The 18,643-nt window shown below is 42.4% G+C and overlaps 1 protein-coding gene and 1 long non-coding RNA gene across 5 annotated transcripts in view; one reads left to right on the forward strand and one right to left on the reverse strand.

Annotated features, from left to right (window-relative positions):
• Positions 1–18,643, forward strand: part of LOC119478752 (seizure 6-like protein) — a 61,396-nt gene that overhangs the window by 26,701 nt on the left and 16,052 nt on the right. For 3 of the 4 annotated variants that reach the window (XM_037753704.1, XM_037753707.1, XM_037753706.1), the window contains exons 2-8: positions 8,009–8,491; positions 10,298–10,443; positions 13,282–13,477; positions 15,089–15,274; positions 15,841–16,012; positions 16,131–16,297; positions 18,292–18,486. In XM_037753704.1, the coding sequence (XP_037609632.1) occupies positions 8,009–8,491; positions 10,298–10,443; positions 13,282–13,477; positions 15,089–15,274; positions 15,841–16,012; positions 16,131–16,297; positions 18,292–18,486 (1,545 nt within the window). The remainder of the gene's footprint in view (positions 1–8,008; positions 8,492–10,297; positions 10,444–13,281; positions 13,478–15,088; positions 15,275–15,840; positions 16,013–16,130; positions 16,298–18,291; positions 18,487–18,643) is intronic. The other variant, XM_037753705.1, reaches the window with a different exon arrangement.
• LOC119478778 lies at positions 11,200–11,635 on the reverse strand. Its single transcript, XR_005204494.1, has 2 exons — positions 11,446–11,635; positions 11,200–11,273 (listed from the first exon to the last, which is right to left on the reverse strand). It is a non-coding gene; the product is annotated as an uncharacterized LOC119478778 (long non-coding RNA).

An 18,643-nucleotide genomic window follows, 5' to 3' on the forward strand; every position in this document is an offset into this window, starting at 1 on the left:
TCTATCTTTTTTCAATAAATGTTGACTTTTTGACTTTAAAACACTTTAGAGTTATTGATTCGTATGATTGTTTGGATCATACAAATCAGAAACAATCATTTCCTGCTTTGTCGGGGAGTTCAAACAGTAAACATGACGCTGCCAGAAGTCCCGGACTGGCACTTGATACATGGTGGTCAAGGACACTTGAGTCCACGTAAAGCTGAGTGGACACTGAATGGACTAAGTCACTGGTTTCCGACATATATTCCCTTACTTGTATCTAAGAAATGCTGAAAATGTAGTTTTTGAAAGACTAAACGCCAACAACTATAGATAGAGATTTGTCAGGTATTTAACACTCTTATCAACATGGGAGTGGAAAAATATGCTGCTTTATGCAAATATATGGATATATTCATCGCCAAAATGTAGACAGGACATGGTTGGTACCGATGGATTCTTTAGGTTTTTTAGTTTCATATGATATCAGTATCTTCACTCTAGCTTTAAAAGCCCGCTACAACCTCTGAAAGATCAATTGCATTAATGCGTTAAAGAAATTAGAGTCGTTAAAACTAATTTGCGTTAACACGTTATTATTGCGTTAAGTTTGACAGCCCTAGTGTTAAAATAATAACATAACAACCGTAAAGAAATGACGTAACATTACGAAACAAAGTCAATGTTTACTTTTGGTTTCACGTGGGACAAGAACAGCGGTCTCCTGGGTGAAAGTCCTGTCTCGAGCTGCAACGATTAATCAATTAGTTGTCAACTATTAAATTAATCGGGGCAACTATTTTGATAATCGATTAAGAAAGTCTCTGATTGCAACTTCTTAAATGTGAATATTTTCTGGTTTCTTTCTATGACAGTAAACTGAATATCTTTGAGATTTGGACAAAACAAAACATTTGAGGACGTCATCTTGGGCTTTGGGAAACACTGATACACATTTTTCAACATTTTATAAACCAAACAACTAATCGATTAATCAAGAAAACAATCGACAATCGAAAATAATCGCTCGTTGTTGCCCTAGTCCTGTGTTTGTTTGTTTGATCCATCCACCATCACCACTCCTTCCCGCCCATAGTGTACTTTATACTATATTATTATACCATTTAACTTACAATAACAGTTGCTCGATATACTACGTCATAGCTCTGACTGTCGCCAAAATATTCAACATTCAGCGTATCAATCAGAATGATAGTTTGTGTAGTATCTTTTCCATTAACTCTCTGAACGAAGCTGAACGTCCTCTAGCAATAAGACTTATTTTCCTTGTGGCTGTCACCACAGATTTGTTTTTTGGAGACTCTCAGAATCAATAAAACTCTCCACTGATGTCCTGAAATAGGCACAACCGTCCCGATTATTGTGAGCTACAGTACGTGCTCCCATTTTCTACGAAACTCTTATCAAGCACCAGCAAGTGGTCCCTTTCATCCCGTCTTTGTGATCGGGAGGTCACCCAGGTACGGCTGCACCCCGGGGAGTCCCCGCTCAACTTATTCCATCGGCTTTTGAAACCGCAGACATCAAGGCCTCCCCGAACAGAAAGGTGTTTCTTCAGATGATGCTACAGTGACCTTTCACGTCTGCACCTGCACATACGTTTGGGCCTTAACGTACAAACAGCCAAATCTACAAACAGTTGTTGTCCTTTAACAATGTTAAAGTTTCTACGGTGACATCCTTGATGAGCTGGAAGATAAAGTAGATTTAAAGTCTCACAGATGATAACCCTGGCTCTTATGTCCTCCATAATACATAACGTAAAACCACATTATAATGCCTGGTGTTATTCTGCATTTGACTAATTGTGAACAAATCCCATGAACGGACCAAAACCAACAAGATTTGTTCTCAATGCTTTTTAACTTTCCTACCCTACATAGACTCAGTGATAACCTAAAACAGTTGGATTTTAGCAAACATAACCCAAACAGGAGGAAATAATGCATTTGTTGGGGACTATTTTTAATTTCTGTAACTTAACAAGCTATTTGTTGGAGGCAGTACGTACCAGTGTAGACCCGGTACGTGGGTGTTTTTGTGTTTGTGTTGGAGTCTGAGTTGTGGTGGCGGATGGTTGTTTGTTGGCGTTAGCAGACGCCATTTCTAACCGAGCGTTAGCTACGGTTGCACGCTGTTAGCTCTGTAGCGGAGCTGAAGAGAGTAAAGGCAATCACAAGCGTGCATGACGTCACATCTGTTTGATTTTCCTGTAAAAACCGACCCGCATTCCTCACATTAAAAGCAGCCTACAGGCTGATAGAGGAAACCCAGAAAGTGATGGAAGGTCTAATTTTTTAGTTTAGGTTGCAACCTGTCCACACACTGGCAATAAGAAACAATTAAAGGGACTGTTTGTAACTTTTTAAGCATATAAATGTACCGGATCGGGACGCATGTGCGCTCGCGTGTGGCCGGCGTCTCCGCTCCTCTGCCTGCTTGCCTTCACTCAGACAGAGCGCGCGTTCTCGCATACTCGCTCCACCTCTAGACGTGAACGCGCGCTCACTCCGCACTGCAGAAGAGTTAGTTGCTCTGAGAATATCTAGTGAATGTTCAGTGGACGTTGGTGCAGAAATAACTGCTGCAGCTCCTCCAGACCAACAGAGGTTTCCCGTGTCTTGTGAAGTGACGAGACTCTGCATAGAGAAACGTTGTCGTCTCGTTACCGACCGGGAGCCTGCGCTGAGGCAGGAGAAGCAAACACAGTATCAGCAGTGATTCATGGAGAGACCTTCGTCTGGTCAGCTAACATTACTGCCAAGCAGCTGAAATATAGAGTGATATTGTGCTTTTAGCTGACGTGTGTCTCCTCACTGTTTTGAGTGATGCTCGTTCATGTCTATGTACAGCGAGCACAAGCGCGAGCCCAACGCTGACTTTCGTTGATTTCAAGGCCACAGGTGTCGCTGTTGAGAAGCATTTCTGAAAGTTACAAATAGTCCCTTTAACACATGTTCATATGTGTAAAACGTACATACAGTCCCGTTTAATACATTTCAATTCATACAGAGAACATTTACAACAAAGAAACAGAAACATTATTAGGGACGATAAGCAACCAGATATGATCTCAGTGTGTCCTGGCGTTGGTAGTTATCTGTGACCACACAGGCAGCGAGTTTCTGTCTCTGCCAGTACTGTGGACCTTTGTCATTCCAGCCGTGGCAACAATCCCACTTTATTAGGTTTTAAAGTGTTTAATCTGCCCACTGCTTCTTTTCTCGTCCCAGTTGTGTCATATGACCTTTTCTGCTCAGCGTTCAGAGCGGCGGTGAGCTATTATCCTGCAGCATTATCATTCCTCGTTACTCCTCGCCTTGTGTTGCTTTCTCTCAGAGCTGTATTATAATGCAGTTCGGTTGGTTTGGACAACAAGCGGTGGCTAATTCCACTGATTATTTCCTCTCCTCTGATTGAAGCTGCTGATCACTGGAATCAGCTGCTCTGGCTTCTTGGAAGGGAATAAAAATCTGCAAACTCTCAGCTCCTGGTGAGTGAAATCCAAAAGGTTTAAAGTAAATAGAGAACAAAACGCACCAGTTGAATCAGAACTGAAGAAATCAGCAGTCATTGGTAACAGAAACTGGAAGCTGAGCATCAAAATGTGAGCAGATTTAAACAGGAACAGCTTCCTGTTTCAGTGTCAACGTCACAATAATGCAGCCGAGAACAAGCTGGAATTAACAGCTGCACCGCTTTGCTTTAGCAAAGCAGAAACAGAAGATTAGTCTAGGGTTTCACTTCACTTTCACTTTTTGGCGATATACGTTCTTTGTCCAAGTTCAACCGTATTCTCTCCCGTCATTTCTGATTACTAACTTTGTACCGCTCGTGTACGTCCTTGTGTCATCCTCTTCATTATGTTTTGTTATTAAATCCCTCATTTTTCCGTCTTTATTCATGCTCTTGTGTGACGAGTCTCCTGACTGACAGTCTTCTCAGAAAGCTGAATGCCTCGTCAAACTGTCGCTGTCAACACAGCGAATGTCACAGCAAGTTTCCATCAAACAAAACTCAAAAATGCCACAAGTCTGTCAGCCTTCATCAACGTTTCTATTGTCTTCTCCACACAAACTAAACGGAGCGCATTAATCTGGAGATCTGCGACGGGAGGGGGGGGGGGGACGGTTATAAACACAATCTGTGCTGTAATGGACTTCACAACATCTGGGCTTTAATTATTCATCTTGACTCAGGTAGCAGCTCAGATATGGAAGCTGTCAGCACTTTCTCTGATACATGACAGGAAATTAATTCTACAACATGTCCAGCAGGCTTTAGAAACTCTATCTGATATTAAAGACTTATATTACTTTTGGGTTCAGCGGCTCAAACCAGAGGCCACACTTAAACCACGGAGCTCATTATAAGTCTGCTTGTTCTGAACCGGTCTATCTGTATTCACGTGTCTCCTCTCGTAACACATCATTGTTTAGACGGTTCAAAGTCACATGATGACCCTCCTGCTATAAATAAGGTAATTGGGATGAGTGCAACAACAAAACCAAAGAGGCACAGTGAATGCAAATGTGCTCACACACACACTGGAGACCAATTAAGGACAAAAGATTGTCAGCCACCAACGCTTTCTTAAAAAAAACTCTGTCAACACAATGAAGATAAGAAAAGCACAGCAACAAACGGTCTTATTGAGACTGAACGGGTCGCTGTGTTTCTCCCCGTCCTGTAATTCCACAGGTTTTATTTTTAATGATTTACTCAATGTTGCTTAACATAGAAACACAGATCGATCCTACGTGACCACCGGCTTTAATTATTTACAGGGATGCAATCGATCCCACTTTTTCAGTCCCGATAGCGATACCTGGGCTTTGGGTATCGGCCGATACCGAGTACCGATCTGATACCAGTGTTTAATTAATAATCTGTATGCCTCACTGTGTGGAAGTGACTGAGATCATTCTTTTATGTGTAAGACAACATCAGGCTGAACTTGTTTTTCTTAACTTTGTAAAACAAAATGTAACAAAATAAATAACATTTTTTTATTTTATTTATACAAATTTTATTTTTATTTGTCATTAAAGTAATAAATCATATGCCAGCAACTTGGTAAAACATTTTCAAAATGAACAGAATTTGTATTTATTATTAAAATAATAAATCTTACACCAGCAACTTGGTAAAAATCTTCAAAGTTAACATTTTTTGTATTTATTATTAAAATAATAAATCTTACACCAGCAACCTGGTAAAAATCTTCAAAGTTAACATTTTTTGTATTTATTATTAAAATAATAAATCGTACACCAGCAGCTTGGTAAAACATCTTCAAAATTAACAGAATTTTTTATTTATTATTAAATAATAAATAGTATCCCAGCAGCTTGGTAAAAAAATCTTCAAAATTAACAGAATTTGTATTTATTATTAAAATAATAAATCATACACCAGCAACTTGGTAAACAATCTTCAAAATTAACAGTTTAAAAAAAGAATATTTTGACCAATTTGTTGCTGTATTAAAAGTTTTACACTTGAATTGTAATTGCGAGTCGGTTGATAGTTGTCTGTGGGTTTGTGACTATGAGTGACTCTTGTCACATCACACATATTGATTAGATCCATTGTTGGTATAGAAATATATTGATTAGTACAGCTGTAAAAGAGGGCAGCTCTCTGTTGGTGATTGATCCGGTGATGAAGCTGTAATTCACTTGATTGAGAAATGATGTTTGACACGTTTCAAGTAGAAAGTTTGGAGCACTAATCAGAGTATTTGACTTGATTATGATTGGAGGATTTATTACAGACGTGCGGTCTGCAGTAAATGATGTTCTGACGGAGTAAAACTTCACTTCCTGCTATGAGGGGCTGATAAATGTGAAGTCTATTCACCTGCCATTGTGACTAATGAGCACGTCGGCTATTATAAATGATTCATGCACTCTCGCTTCAAAGTGCACTCAACGTTTTAAAATGTCCTGCTCACCTGTGGCTTTAATTGAGGGTTAATAAGCCTTCTGTTTTATATATTACTCTGCTCGCTGTATGGGGGGTGTGAAGGCTATCATGGCTGAAAAATAGAAAACCTTTATTCAATCAGGTCGTCTCGCTGAGCTCAAGACCTGTTCTTAAAGAGAAACAAACTAATATTTATAGTCAGACAAGCAGCATACAGGCTGTGGGATGTTGAGCTGCTTGGTCAGCGGCCCTATCTTTAAACTACGGCACTCTAGTTCCGCTGTAGCATCAGTTTTGGACGTCTCAATCACCGCGTGCTACGTGGTTAAGTTTAGGAAAACATCGTGGTTTGGGGTTCAAATCAGTATGTTTGTTGCGTAAAATAAGTGTTTGTTACGTAACTGGCGTTAGTTAAGTACGCCAGTTGTGTAACAAAACTAAGGTGAAATTACCAGGGCTATCAATTGATTAAAATATTTAATCGCATGATTGTCTGTAAATTAATCGCACATTTTAAAGGGAGATTTGTCAAGTATTTAATCCTCTTATCAACATGGGAGTGGGCAGATATGCTGCTTTATGCAAATGTATGTATATATTTACTACAATTAACAACACAAAACAATAACAGATATTGTCCAGAAACCCTCACAGGTACTGAATTCAGCATAAAACAATATGCTCCAATCATAACATGTCAAACTGCAGCCCAACAGGCAACAACAGCTGTCAGTGTGTCAGTGTGCTGACTTGACTATGACTTGCCCCAAACTGCATGTGATGATCATAAAGTGGGCATGTCTGTAAAGGGGAGACTCGTGGGTACACATAGAACCCATTTACATTCACTGATCTGGAGGTCAGAGGTCAAGGGACCCCTTTGAAAATGGACATGACAGTTTTTCCTCGCCAAGATTTAGTGTAAGTTTGGAGCGTTATTTAACCTCCTTCACGACCAGCTGGTATGACATGGTTGGTACCGATGGATTCATCAGGTTTGCTCACTTTTTATTCTACGTCACCAGCTCTGAGTGTGGCATATTCATGCAAATGCATTTACATTACAATTGTCAGTACAGACTACACGGCGTACAAATGTATTATGAACGAGTTACCGTGTCATTCATACTCTATCTGGTGAGACCAGGGTGGTGAAGCAAAACGCCCCTCGGGGACATTAAAGTTTTTAAATCTGAATCTGTTCAGAGCTGCATCAAGTTTCTCAGTGTCTCTAGGAGATGTTAATGTGTGTGTGTGTGTGTGTGTGTGTGTGTGTGTGTGTGTGTGTGTATGTGTGTGTGTGTGTTTGTGTGTGAACATCTGCTGAGTGGCTGCCTAAATAATTGCAAGCTGTGAAAGCTGAAATGAGTTTGTTGATGATGGAGGTTTTGACACATCGAGTGGTAATGCAGGTATATCCAGAAAGAGGCTATTTATTTTCTGTCTGCAGATGAAAACCAGCGGAACCAGAAGAAAGTGCTCGTTGTTGTTGTTGTTGTTGTTGTTGCCGACACAGAGAGGATATTTTCCTCTGACTTATTTCTGTCTTGATATAAATGACGTAAATGACACTCCGATGCATCGACTGCACCGTGAGGCTTGTTCAGTGGATGTTGGGCTGCTGGTTGTTGTGAGGCTGGACCGCAGAGTGTGTGTGTGTGTGTGTGTGCGTGCGTGCGTGCGTGCGTGCGTGCGTGCGTGCGTGTTTGTGTGTGTAAATGCTGTTCTGTGCTGTTTTTGAACTAAGCTGCTGGAGATGGCATTTTAGCATGCACGGCAGAGCGGTTTGCCTGTCTATGCATTTCTTGGTTTTCTCCCCCTCCTCTCTGTCGGCTCCTGTCATGCTTAACTGCCCTGTCTCTCCACTACACCATCACCAGTGTGTGTGTTGTGTGAAAGTGGAGGTATAAGCTCGGCCGGCCTCTGGCTGTGCTGGCTAGATAACCCCACTCCTGATAAGCCCAGCAGGACAGTGACACAACCACCCAGAGTCGTGCTCCCGGGGCCTTTTTCAAAGATTTTTTGTCTCGCTGCTTCACCAGTTAAAATGATTCCCGTGTTTTTCCACTCTTTCCAGATAAAGAAGTCCCCACCGCCACCGCCGCCCCCTCCACCCTGCCACCAGTGGCGACACCAGCGAGCACAAAGGAGAGCAGCCCCAAAGCCAAAAGCTCCAGCTCGTTGGCAGGAGGTCTGCTCCAGTCAGTGCTGACACAAAAAGGACGACTGGTCTCCCAGAAAGGGGAGATCCTCCCCTCGGCTCTGCCCCAGAACCTGCTCCCTCTTCTGGGCCGAGGGCTCAGCGTCAGCTCCCTCCCTGGAAGTCGTTCCCTGGAGCATCAAAGCAGGGGATTACTGAGGAGGGTAAAAGCCCCGGCATCAGCTGCAGCGTCAGGCCGAGGCAGCTCTCCAACTGAGCCTCTTCCCACAGACACACACTCCCAGCCGCCTCACACACTCACACACACTCCTGAGCAGGAGGAGGTCACCACAGTGGGCACAATGCTGGACGTGGACACAGAGACAGAGACAGAGACAGAGACAGAGACACCTTCATCAGGTACCAGTCCTCATCCTTTAGGTTGATGTATGCACACTTTTATTCATTCAGTCAGCATCTTACATAGCGATGAGAAGGAACGAAGTACATTTAATCTGGTGCTGTACTTAAAGCCCCCCACCCCCGCCTACAGACAGTGTTACTTCCTGTTTTCTGGTTAAAGTCCCCTCCAGTGTATTTTGGCATTTCTATGATATTTCATATTTATTTGAGTCACTGTTTGACAATTTGTTTTGACAAATAACTCAAAGTTGAAAAAGAAGGTTGTTGTTAAAATGTGAATATGACGTCTGACTATAGTAGAAGCTGCAGGTCAAAGGTCATCCTCCACGCTGCAGGAGAACTCATGCTCGTTTGAGTCTGAGCAGCGACAAATCGAATAAATCAAAATCCCACCGTCAGAATGAACACACCACACCGACTGTCTCTTTACTCGCTCTCTTCTTTACCGTCTCCTTCTGCTGGAGATAAATTAACAGAAAGCAGCCAATACCGGATGTTTGCCGGCCTCTAACAGGTACGGACGACAGGGAGCGACACAACTTTCAGCTCAAGAGAAAACCAGAGAAAAGTCCCGTTAGAGAGGTAAACGAATCCCAGTGCAGCCCGGTGTGGTGTCGGTGCGTTGAGCTGAGGAGAGAGCGGCCGGTGCTGGTGGACGGTGCACATCCAAAACGTCCACCAAACTGCATTTCAAACACCAAACCACGGCAACATGTCTATCCGTCCTCCAGTGCTCTGCGGCCGGCATGCGGCGGTACGGCTCCTCGGTACAGCAGCAGCCAGACGGCCGCCTCGCCAGGAGGAGACGGTGAAGAAGAGAAAGAGAGAGAGAGAGAGAGAGAGAGTCGGTGTGTTGAGATAACTCTGGTCTCATCTGTGGGCTGATAAACACCTAATTTGGGTTGAAAAACGATGCAATCTGGTTGCCGTGGTGATGAGTTACGTCTAACTGTTAACCACACCCCCATTCTCTGTTTGAGAAAGAACGTTAACCAAAAAACAGGAAGTAAAACTATCTTCACTAGCTTTAAAACTGAGCTACAACCTAAAAATCACAAGTTGTGTTAATGTGTTAAAGGAATTAATTAAAACAAATTTGCGTTGACGTGATATTATTGTGTTAACGTTGACATCCCTACTTGGTATTACAGTATTTAAAGGCACAATGAGGAGGATTTGTTAGTTGCGGTTTGTAAACACAACATTCAATGTTGGCCCGTTCTCCTCCAGCAGGTGAAAACTCCACATTCACTCTGGTTTTGGAACGAGTTTTGTCCGCTTGGCGTTTCAACTCACTATATTTGCATTTGCCCGGCGATGTCGTAGCTTCCTGTTGGATGCATGCTTACGATCTGGCACCTGGTCGCTACCGGGTCTCTGCAGATCCAGACACCACCACACACTGCTACTGGGTCATCATTGTGTTTTAAGAATTCTTACTCATTGTGCCTTTAAGTAACATTTCCTACTGATGGAGTAGTTTTACATTGTGATTCTACTGTTCTACTTAAAAGTGAAGGCTCTGAGTTGTTGACCCTTCTCTGATGGGAGCATGTGATTATTTACTTCCAGTCACTGTTAACATCCTCGCCGTGCTTTGTGTCTGCTGTGTAGCCGCTTTGATCCCTGTAATTTCCATCATTAATTATACACAGCAGGGATTTCCACTGAGGTTCCAGTCAGGCTCACATTAAAGGGATTACAAGGCAGGAAGGTTGAGAACAAAAAAATACATAAAAAAAAAACAACAAAAAAAAGGCCAGAGCAACATCAAGTCCTGTTCTCTCTCTCCTCCTCCTCCAGCAGCAGCATTGTCCAGCTGCATGGTGAATTTCTCCGACCCGGAGGGATACATCGACTCGTCTGATGACCCGCCGCTGCCCGACGGCACCTTCTTACACTGCACCTACACGGTGACGGTGTACACTGGCTACGGCGTGGAGCTGCAGGTACGCATCAGCAGATAACCATCACATACTGACTGTTAGTCTCTGGGTATCATGCTGGACGTCATGCTGCAGTCAGGTGTGTTTGTGTCTGTCTGCTGTGATCTGATCTCAGGTTGAACTCTGCCTCCTAGTGGCAGCTGCTGGTACCTCTACTGCTCTCTCTATATACTGTATATACATACATTGTATACAGACAAGGACTTTACCTTAGGGTTTGGTGCATAACAATAAACATAGTCAGAGAAAACAAGTACTGCAAAAGATAAAGCCATAAATAGAAAAAATTACAATAAAAAATGTGAAAAATATATGAAGAAAAATATTTAAAATTGTTTTTATATGATTATATTTTACATATTTTTATATATTGTTCACTGTATAAATACGGACATTAGTTCACATATAGTCAGAACATTATTAAGGAACAAATTAAGAAGAAAAAATGTCTTTCTATATTTGTGAGGACATTCATTGACATCCAAGTTTACTTATAAAACACATTTCAGCAACGAGGCAAAGTGCTTTACATCAAATATTTAAAGCATCGAGACAAAGTGCAAAAGAAACACATTTAAATACAATTAAAAACAGTCACTAAAGAGCAAAGAGAATAGAAAATAAAAACAAACTAAAATAGAATGAAATACAAGAATAAAAGTTACAGTGAAGCGCAGGAAACGATTTAATAAAACTGTTCAGCTTTGATTTAAAGAAGTGAGTTTCAGATTGAATCCTTTGAGATTTGTTCCTGTGTTCAGATGCATCAGTTAACGCTGATGTCATGTTGCAGGTTTCATTTCAGTAGTGTAATTTCTCATTTTCTGCTTTATCTGAAATAAAAAAGCCACAACGAATCCTCTTAGATGTGACGAGTACTCTCACTGAGAGCCAGAAATACTTCTCTGAGTTATTATTTAACAACTTCAGGGTCCTTTTGCGTGCAAGTGGACTTATATCTGTCTCACTTTATGAATTATTGACTCTGTCGGGGAATGACTCAACTGGTCTGAGTGGAACTGGTTCTGTTTCTGCTGCTTTCTGTTGGTGAGATTTCAGTTTGTGATTCTCCCACTGAGCTGCAGCTGTACGGTTAGATTATGAGCGACGGAGCTAACGAGGATTTAAGGACAGAAGGTGTCGTCGGCTGTCGTCTGTCAGCTGTTAGATTGATGCTTTTCTTCTTTGCTTCAATAATAACTATTGTAACAGAGATAGGAACTGAATAATTCAGACACCAAATGTTTTATTTACATAGAAGAAGAATGAAATGATTCAAACGTCCATCTAGTGGATGTCCCCACTGGACTGGTGTGACCACCGTGACCAGAGAGATCAAGGTGGTCACCTGCCTCTGTGGCGTCTCGTCTCCTCGCCCCTCTGTGTGTGTGTGTGCGAGTGTAGACGTAGGCTACTTCAAAGTTTGCAGGCCATCTCCCCCTAAACGGCGGCGTTTTGAGGCTGTTAGGCACCGCCTCTCCGGCAGCGCCCGGCTGTACGCGCGTGCGTAAAGCATCTCTGAAGGATTCCGCTGAGCCAGTCCGAGCCCCCCCTCCCCCGTGGGTCGCATCGGAAAATAATAGAGTTTTTATTATTTATTACTACATGGGACGGAGGATTGAGAGACGGCGGAGGCAGAGAGTCCGCCGGCCAATGACCACATACATCTGCTCACTTTCACTTCTCACACGAGCAGATCCGTTTCCAATTTGACGAATCCGCCTTTCAAAACTGAAGTAGGCGAGATTAAAGCAAATATGATTAAAAATATCGCTATATGGTGACAGTAGTACATGAAACAGGTAACCTGAAAAAAATCATGTTCCTGCGTGTCCTCCGGTGCTCCTAACGGCATCTGCAAGATTTCACAGACCGGAGGAAAACAAGCAGTAAGAGCTGATCTAAGGTCTGCTGTTCAGCTGCTGTCTATGAGGGCCGGCTGTCAATCACTCTGAACTCCGACCAAACGGTCAAACTAGGCAGCGCTGATCAAATATGAATCAATACTCTGTTACGTTAATGCCTATTTCTCTCCTCAGAGGTTCTCAGAATCATCTTGTAGTGCACGGTTTAGCTGGGAAATGAGAACGTTTGTGACGCCGACGCCGCCATTGGGAAATCTGGTGAAGGAAAAGGAAAGCCAATAGGAACGCTCTCTCAATGAACTGACCTGTGATTGATCAAAGTCTCCCGTCACGGGCTAGATGTTCTAAAGTCTGAAAACAGAGCCATAAGGAGGAGCAGAAGTCTAGTTTTCTCTCAGAACACTTGAATTACAATATGCTGAAAGGTTATTATGGAATTTTTGCCCAATGATGCCAAAAATATTCTGCCTACTACAGCTTTAAATAGCAATGCCCCCGGTGCAGGTGCACCTGGCTTTTAAAGGGAACGCCCAAAACACACCGCTGATTAATGAAGAGAATAAATACAACCCCTTTGTCTCTTGTGCCTTACTTTACGCCCGGATTATGCGTCGCTTAACTAGCAAAAGTGGAGTTGGACACGCCCTGAATGCACTCTAGACCATGCACTATAGATGGTTTAAATAGGGCCCATAGAGAAGTCCTCTCATGAGTCTGACTTTTAACTTTTTAATTCACTTCAGCACGGTTTATAAGGTTAGAAGTTGGTCTTTTGTGGTGTTTCAGTGTGTTTTTAAAGTTCACAGTAAATGTCTTTCTCTGATTAATGAGCGGTAATAACAAACATCCCTTTAGAGCATCTTTTAGGAGCAACCTGAGGACCATTCAGTCGTATTCACCGCTGCAATATCTGAATACAAAAAAAGTCCAAAACAAACGAGGGACTAATAAGTGTTCTCCTTCCTGTGTTGTCCAGGTGAAGAGCGTGAACCTGTCGGAGGGCGAGCAGCTGTCCATCAGGAGTGCAGATGAGCGAGGCGCCCTGCTGGTCCTGGCCAATCACACGCTGCTGGTCGAAGGTCAAGTGATCCGCAGCCCCACCAACACGCTGTCCGTCTACTACCGCTCTGCGCCGGACGCCAGCATGGGCCTCTTCCAGCTGCACTATCAGAGTGAGAGAGGATATTAATATATTCATATATTTAAACATACAAACTCAATAAATGTGAATTCTCCATGAGGGCCTGAGGGGCTGTTGGTGCTCTGTATATACGTGCTAATTGCATAATCAAAAATCTCCTCATCTAATCACTTAGCACGGTGATTGAATCTGTCGTGTGAATTAGCTGATGAGAGCTCTGATTAATTGGCTCTCATCTCATTAGGAGGCTGAGGATATGGGAGTTTGTATAGACTATGTTTCTGTGTGTGTGTGTGTGTGTGTGTGTGTGTGTGTGTGTTGGCCCATAATGGATATGACAAGGACTGGAGAGGAGGAAGCATCCGAGTGTTAAGACCCACCTGTGCCATTAATCACAGCCATCTAATCCTCTTACATCACCAGCAGGAAGAACGGAGCAGAAAATACCTTCAGAGAGAGATGTATGCTCAAGATGAGGCGTGAAAAACAGCGTTAAGGGAATAAAAGCAGCATAAATAGAGCAGTAATATTATCACTCACAGCTCACAAAGCTTATTTAATTACCATTAATTCAATTAAAATCTGCCCGTGGGTGTTTGATTTCTCAAGTGACCCTCCAGATAGATTAGAAACAAAAACATTGACCTGAAGTGCTCGTTTACGAAGCTGACTTTAATTAATTAAAGGGTAGCTTTGCTATTTTTCCAATGTTTTTGTGTCTGAGTGACTAATGGGGACAACGATGTTTAAATTGGTGCGGTATTGAGGGGGAACGCTGTAGCCGGCAGCCACTAAATGAGCTGCGAGGGCAGAGAGCAGCGTCAGTGTAACGCTACGTTCAATAAAAGTGCTTGTTTTCTTTGCGTCATTTGTATAATGAGGCAGAAATGCATAAAGAAATGTAAAAACAAATGTGTAAAAAGAGAATACATAAATAAATAAGTTTGGGGAAATAAATAAGGGGTGAAATGCAAAGGGAAAATTGTGCAGAAATAAATAAATGCATCAATATATAAATAAATACTGTATATACATTTAAGAATAAATAAAAAATAAGGAAATAAATAAATAAATATAAATGCAAAAATAAGGAAATAAATACATTAAAAAATTAATAAAAATAAATACATAAATAAATAAAAGAGAAAATTAAACAAGAGTAAATAAATAAAGGATCTAATACAAACATTTTATCAATTAGTTAATGGCTATATTTATTTTTAATATTATTTTTGCTGCATTTAATGACATATTTATTAATTTATTGAGTCATTTATTTATTTATTTATTTTTTAACCTGAGCCAGGCCATACAACAAAGTTAGTAATCGTATCACAGTCATACATGGTCAGTAGTAAACAGCTGTTAAATAATAATAATAATAATATATATTTATTTTTTAATCACGCTGGTATCGGATCGGTACTCGATATCTGCCGATACCGCAAGTTCAGGTATCGGAATTGGTATTGTGAAGGAAAAATGTTATCGGAACATCTCTAATAAAAACATCAGTAATAACAACACAATCATTGTGTTATTATATTTGATGCTTCCTTCCTTCCTTCCTTCCTTCCTTCCTTCCTTCCTTCCTTCCTTCCTTCCTTCCTTCCTTCCTAATAAACGTCCTCCTTGGTTTCAGTCTTCAGGCTCAGCTGTCAGCTACCCAAGAGGCCTCACTTCGGGGAGGTGTCGGTGCTGGACCTGCTGCCCGGAGGCACCGCCCGCTTCCACTGCCACATGGGTTACCACCTGGAGGGCGAGACGCTGCTCACCTGCCTCAACGCCTCGATGCCCGTGTGGAGCGGCAAGGTGCCCGTCTGCAGGGGTGAGTGATGGAGCGGTGACGGAGCTCCAGCTGGTCTGCAGCTTTTCATTAAAACCAGGAGGGAGATGCAGACGGCTGGCTCTCCACTCTCACAGTTCAAAATGCTTGATGCACAGCATGACTGACTCAACAGTACAATCATGTGTGCAATAATTCTTATTTAATTTTTATCTATACCATTCTTGCATTTATATTTAACACACTTAATAGATCCCACTTCTCAGCATTTTTCTGCACGTCTTAATGCAAATATTTGTGCATATTTCATATTTCTTATATTCTCATTTCATTTATTTTAATTTTATTACTTACTTATATCTCTTTTGTGTTTATATTGTAGCATTATGTACATAATTTACACGTTACTTACTCCTTTATTTCTATTTTCAGTTTATATAAGTATAAAGTATTTCTGATTCTGATTTAAAAATGAAAATTAACTTTATTTATACAGCGCTCACCTTTCAAAGCAACGTTACAATAAGCTGCTTTGTGTGGAATAAACTAAAAGGAATACGCTGAATACCTTTAAATAAATCAAAGTGTTTAAACCGTCTTCTCTGCAGCTCTTTGTGGAGGCACGGTGAAGAATGCCACAGTTGGGCGGGTGCTGTCCCCGTCCCCCCACCACGGCCCGAACGCCACCCAGGACCGCTCCTGTTCCTGGTCCCTGGAGGCCCCCAAGGACCAAAGGCTGCACCTCCACCTGGAGCGACTGGCCCTGGGAGCCACTGACAGGTAGGAGGGTGTTTTTATTACATGAAGTTCAGTTCACACTGCACCACGTGGAGTCTTTAAGTCGTTTTTGGTTTTCACGCTACACGACTGACCGGCGACAGTGTTTCCGTCCCTGCAGGCTGGTGTTGTGGAGCGGGCTGGACGCCGGCTCCGTGGTGCTGTTCGACTCGGGGAGGGGAGGACAGATCCCTTTTGAGGGAGTGATCAGTGAAGGTCCAGCTGTGAGGATCCAGTTCATCACCGACCAGCCCAACCACAACACGGGATTCAACATCCGCTTCGAAGGTACACAAGCTGCTGGAGATGTAGAAATAAAACGTGCATCAAAAACATGTCATGGCCATTTTCAAAATGGTCCCTTGACCTCTGACCTCCAGATGTGTGAATGTAAATGGGTTCTATGGGTACCCACGAGTCTCCCCTTTACAGACATGCCCACTTTATGATAATCACATGCAGTATAAATGTGTTATTGTCTCCTATTCTAAAATGGTGTATATGAATATTTCTGCATACTGGGGTCCCTAAACAGTCTAGAATTACATAAACTGGGTCTCACTGTAAAGCTGAGATTCTTATGGATCCAATGAGCCCAACTGTATTCATGTGTGATGATGTTAGTCCCCATAGGAGACATTTCATTGACCTCACTGTATAACATGACCTGTGGTGACCTCTAGGATAATCACAGCCTCATGAAACTTTACAGCCACAAACTAGAGACCTAGAGCATTCAGAGGATGGATGGATCAGACTAGAGACCTAGAGCATTCAGAGGAAGGATGGATCAAACTAGAGACCTAGAGCATTCAGAGGATGGATGGATCAGACTAGAGACCTAGAGCATTCAGAGGATGGATGGATCAAACTAGAGACCTAGAGCATTCAGAGGATGGATGGATCAAACTAGAGACCTAGAGCATTCAGAGGATGGATGGATCAGACTAGAGAGACCTAGAGCATTCAGAGGATGGATGGATCAGACTAGAGACCTAGAGCATTCAGAGGATGGATGGATCAAACTAGAGACCTAGAGCTTTCAGAGGATGGATGGATCAGACTAGAGACCTAGAGCATTCAGAGGATGGATGGATCAGACTAGAGAGACCTAGAGCATTCAGAGGATGGATGGATCAGACTAGAGACCTAGAGCATTCAGAGGATGGATGGATCAGACTAGAGAGACCTAGAGCATTCAGAGGATGGATGGATCAAACTAGAGAGACCTAGAGCATTCAGAGGATGGATGGATCAAACTAGAGAGACCTAGAGCATTCAGAGGATGGATGGATCAGACTAGAGGGACCTAGAGCATTCAGAGGATGGATGGATCAAACTAAAGACCTAGAGCATTCAGAGGATGGATGGCTTTCCTAGCTATATTGACAATATTTGGGGGTTTCTGAGCAGTTTACACAACACAAGTGCTCGCCATCCAATCGCTGAAAAATCCAATTCCTGCAGAAATCTCCAAAATGTCAAAAGTTTTTGATACCAAATCACAGCATGGCTTTTTCTCTGGTGTTCCTCAAGGTCTTGGTGTCTTAATGTGGTATTTTGGAGGGATTATTGATCATTTTTATCAATTTTCCAGTGGTAAAAAAAGGTTAAATTTAGCACCAAATCTGTGTAACAAATGGTATCACCCCCAAAATTGCTTGAGCATGAGGATGACCATCATATAATGTTCTAAGCCCTCATACACGAGAACATCGTGACACACAGTGCTGAGCTGCATCTCATATTAAGCTTCAGGTTCCCAGCTTTCAGATGATGTACACTACTTCTATGTGAACTCTACTGTTGACCTGCTATCTCCCCTAAAGACTCCCTGGACCTCCCTAAGAAGACTAAAACGTGTCTCATAGGGTTAAAAGAAGTATTGTTATATTCCACTATAATTACGATGTAATTATGTAAACAAATCAGAGAGGATTGCAAGGCTCCATGTTCCTGCTCACATCGTGCACTGCCAAGTTGTTTTTTGGCTGCGTCGCAGGAAGTGGGCCGCTCGTCCAACATAATCTGAGCTAAAGCTCTCAGTTTGGAAAGATCCCTCCCAACATGTTTATCCTCATCAGTGAAGAGAACAAGACTCATCTTAGCGAGTGGAAACAAGATTTATAGACCGTGTATGATTACAGTTTTTTTGAGGAAGATCTGTTTATGGAAATTATACAGAGATATCACAAAGAGAATATTAATTTCATAATGAAAAACCCACACGGTGCGACTCTAATAAGCAAGTCTTGCTCTTCATGTCTCATTTTCTCCTCAAGCGTTCGAGCGAGGCCACTGCTACGAGCCGTACCTCCAGAACGGGAACTTCACCACCTCTGACCCGCTGTACGGCGTCGGAGCGGTGATCCAATTCACGTGTGACCTGGGTCACGCTCTGGAACAAGGCCCGCCTGTCATCGAGTGCATCAGTGCGAGGGATCCGTACTGGAACGACACAGAGCCGCTGTGCAAAGGTAACGCCGAGGGCAGGAAGACGACGAGTCTCGTCCAACAACATGTTTGTGTTTTTATTATCAGGTTAAACAAACTCTCCTGTCATAGGTCGCCCGCTACGACTTGATGATTCATCATTTGTGAGGTTGGATCATTAACATAGAACATTGCTATACA

This window comes from Sebastes umbrosus, chromosome 19 (assembly GCF_015220745.1).
Source record: "Sebastes umbrosus isolate fSebUmb1 chromosome 19, fSebUmb1.pri, whole genome shotgun sequence".
NCBI lineage: Eukaryota > Metazoa > Chordata > Actinopteri > Perciformes > Sebastidae > Sebastes > Sebastes umbrosus.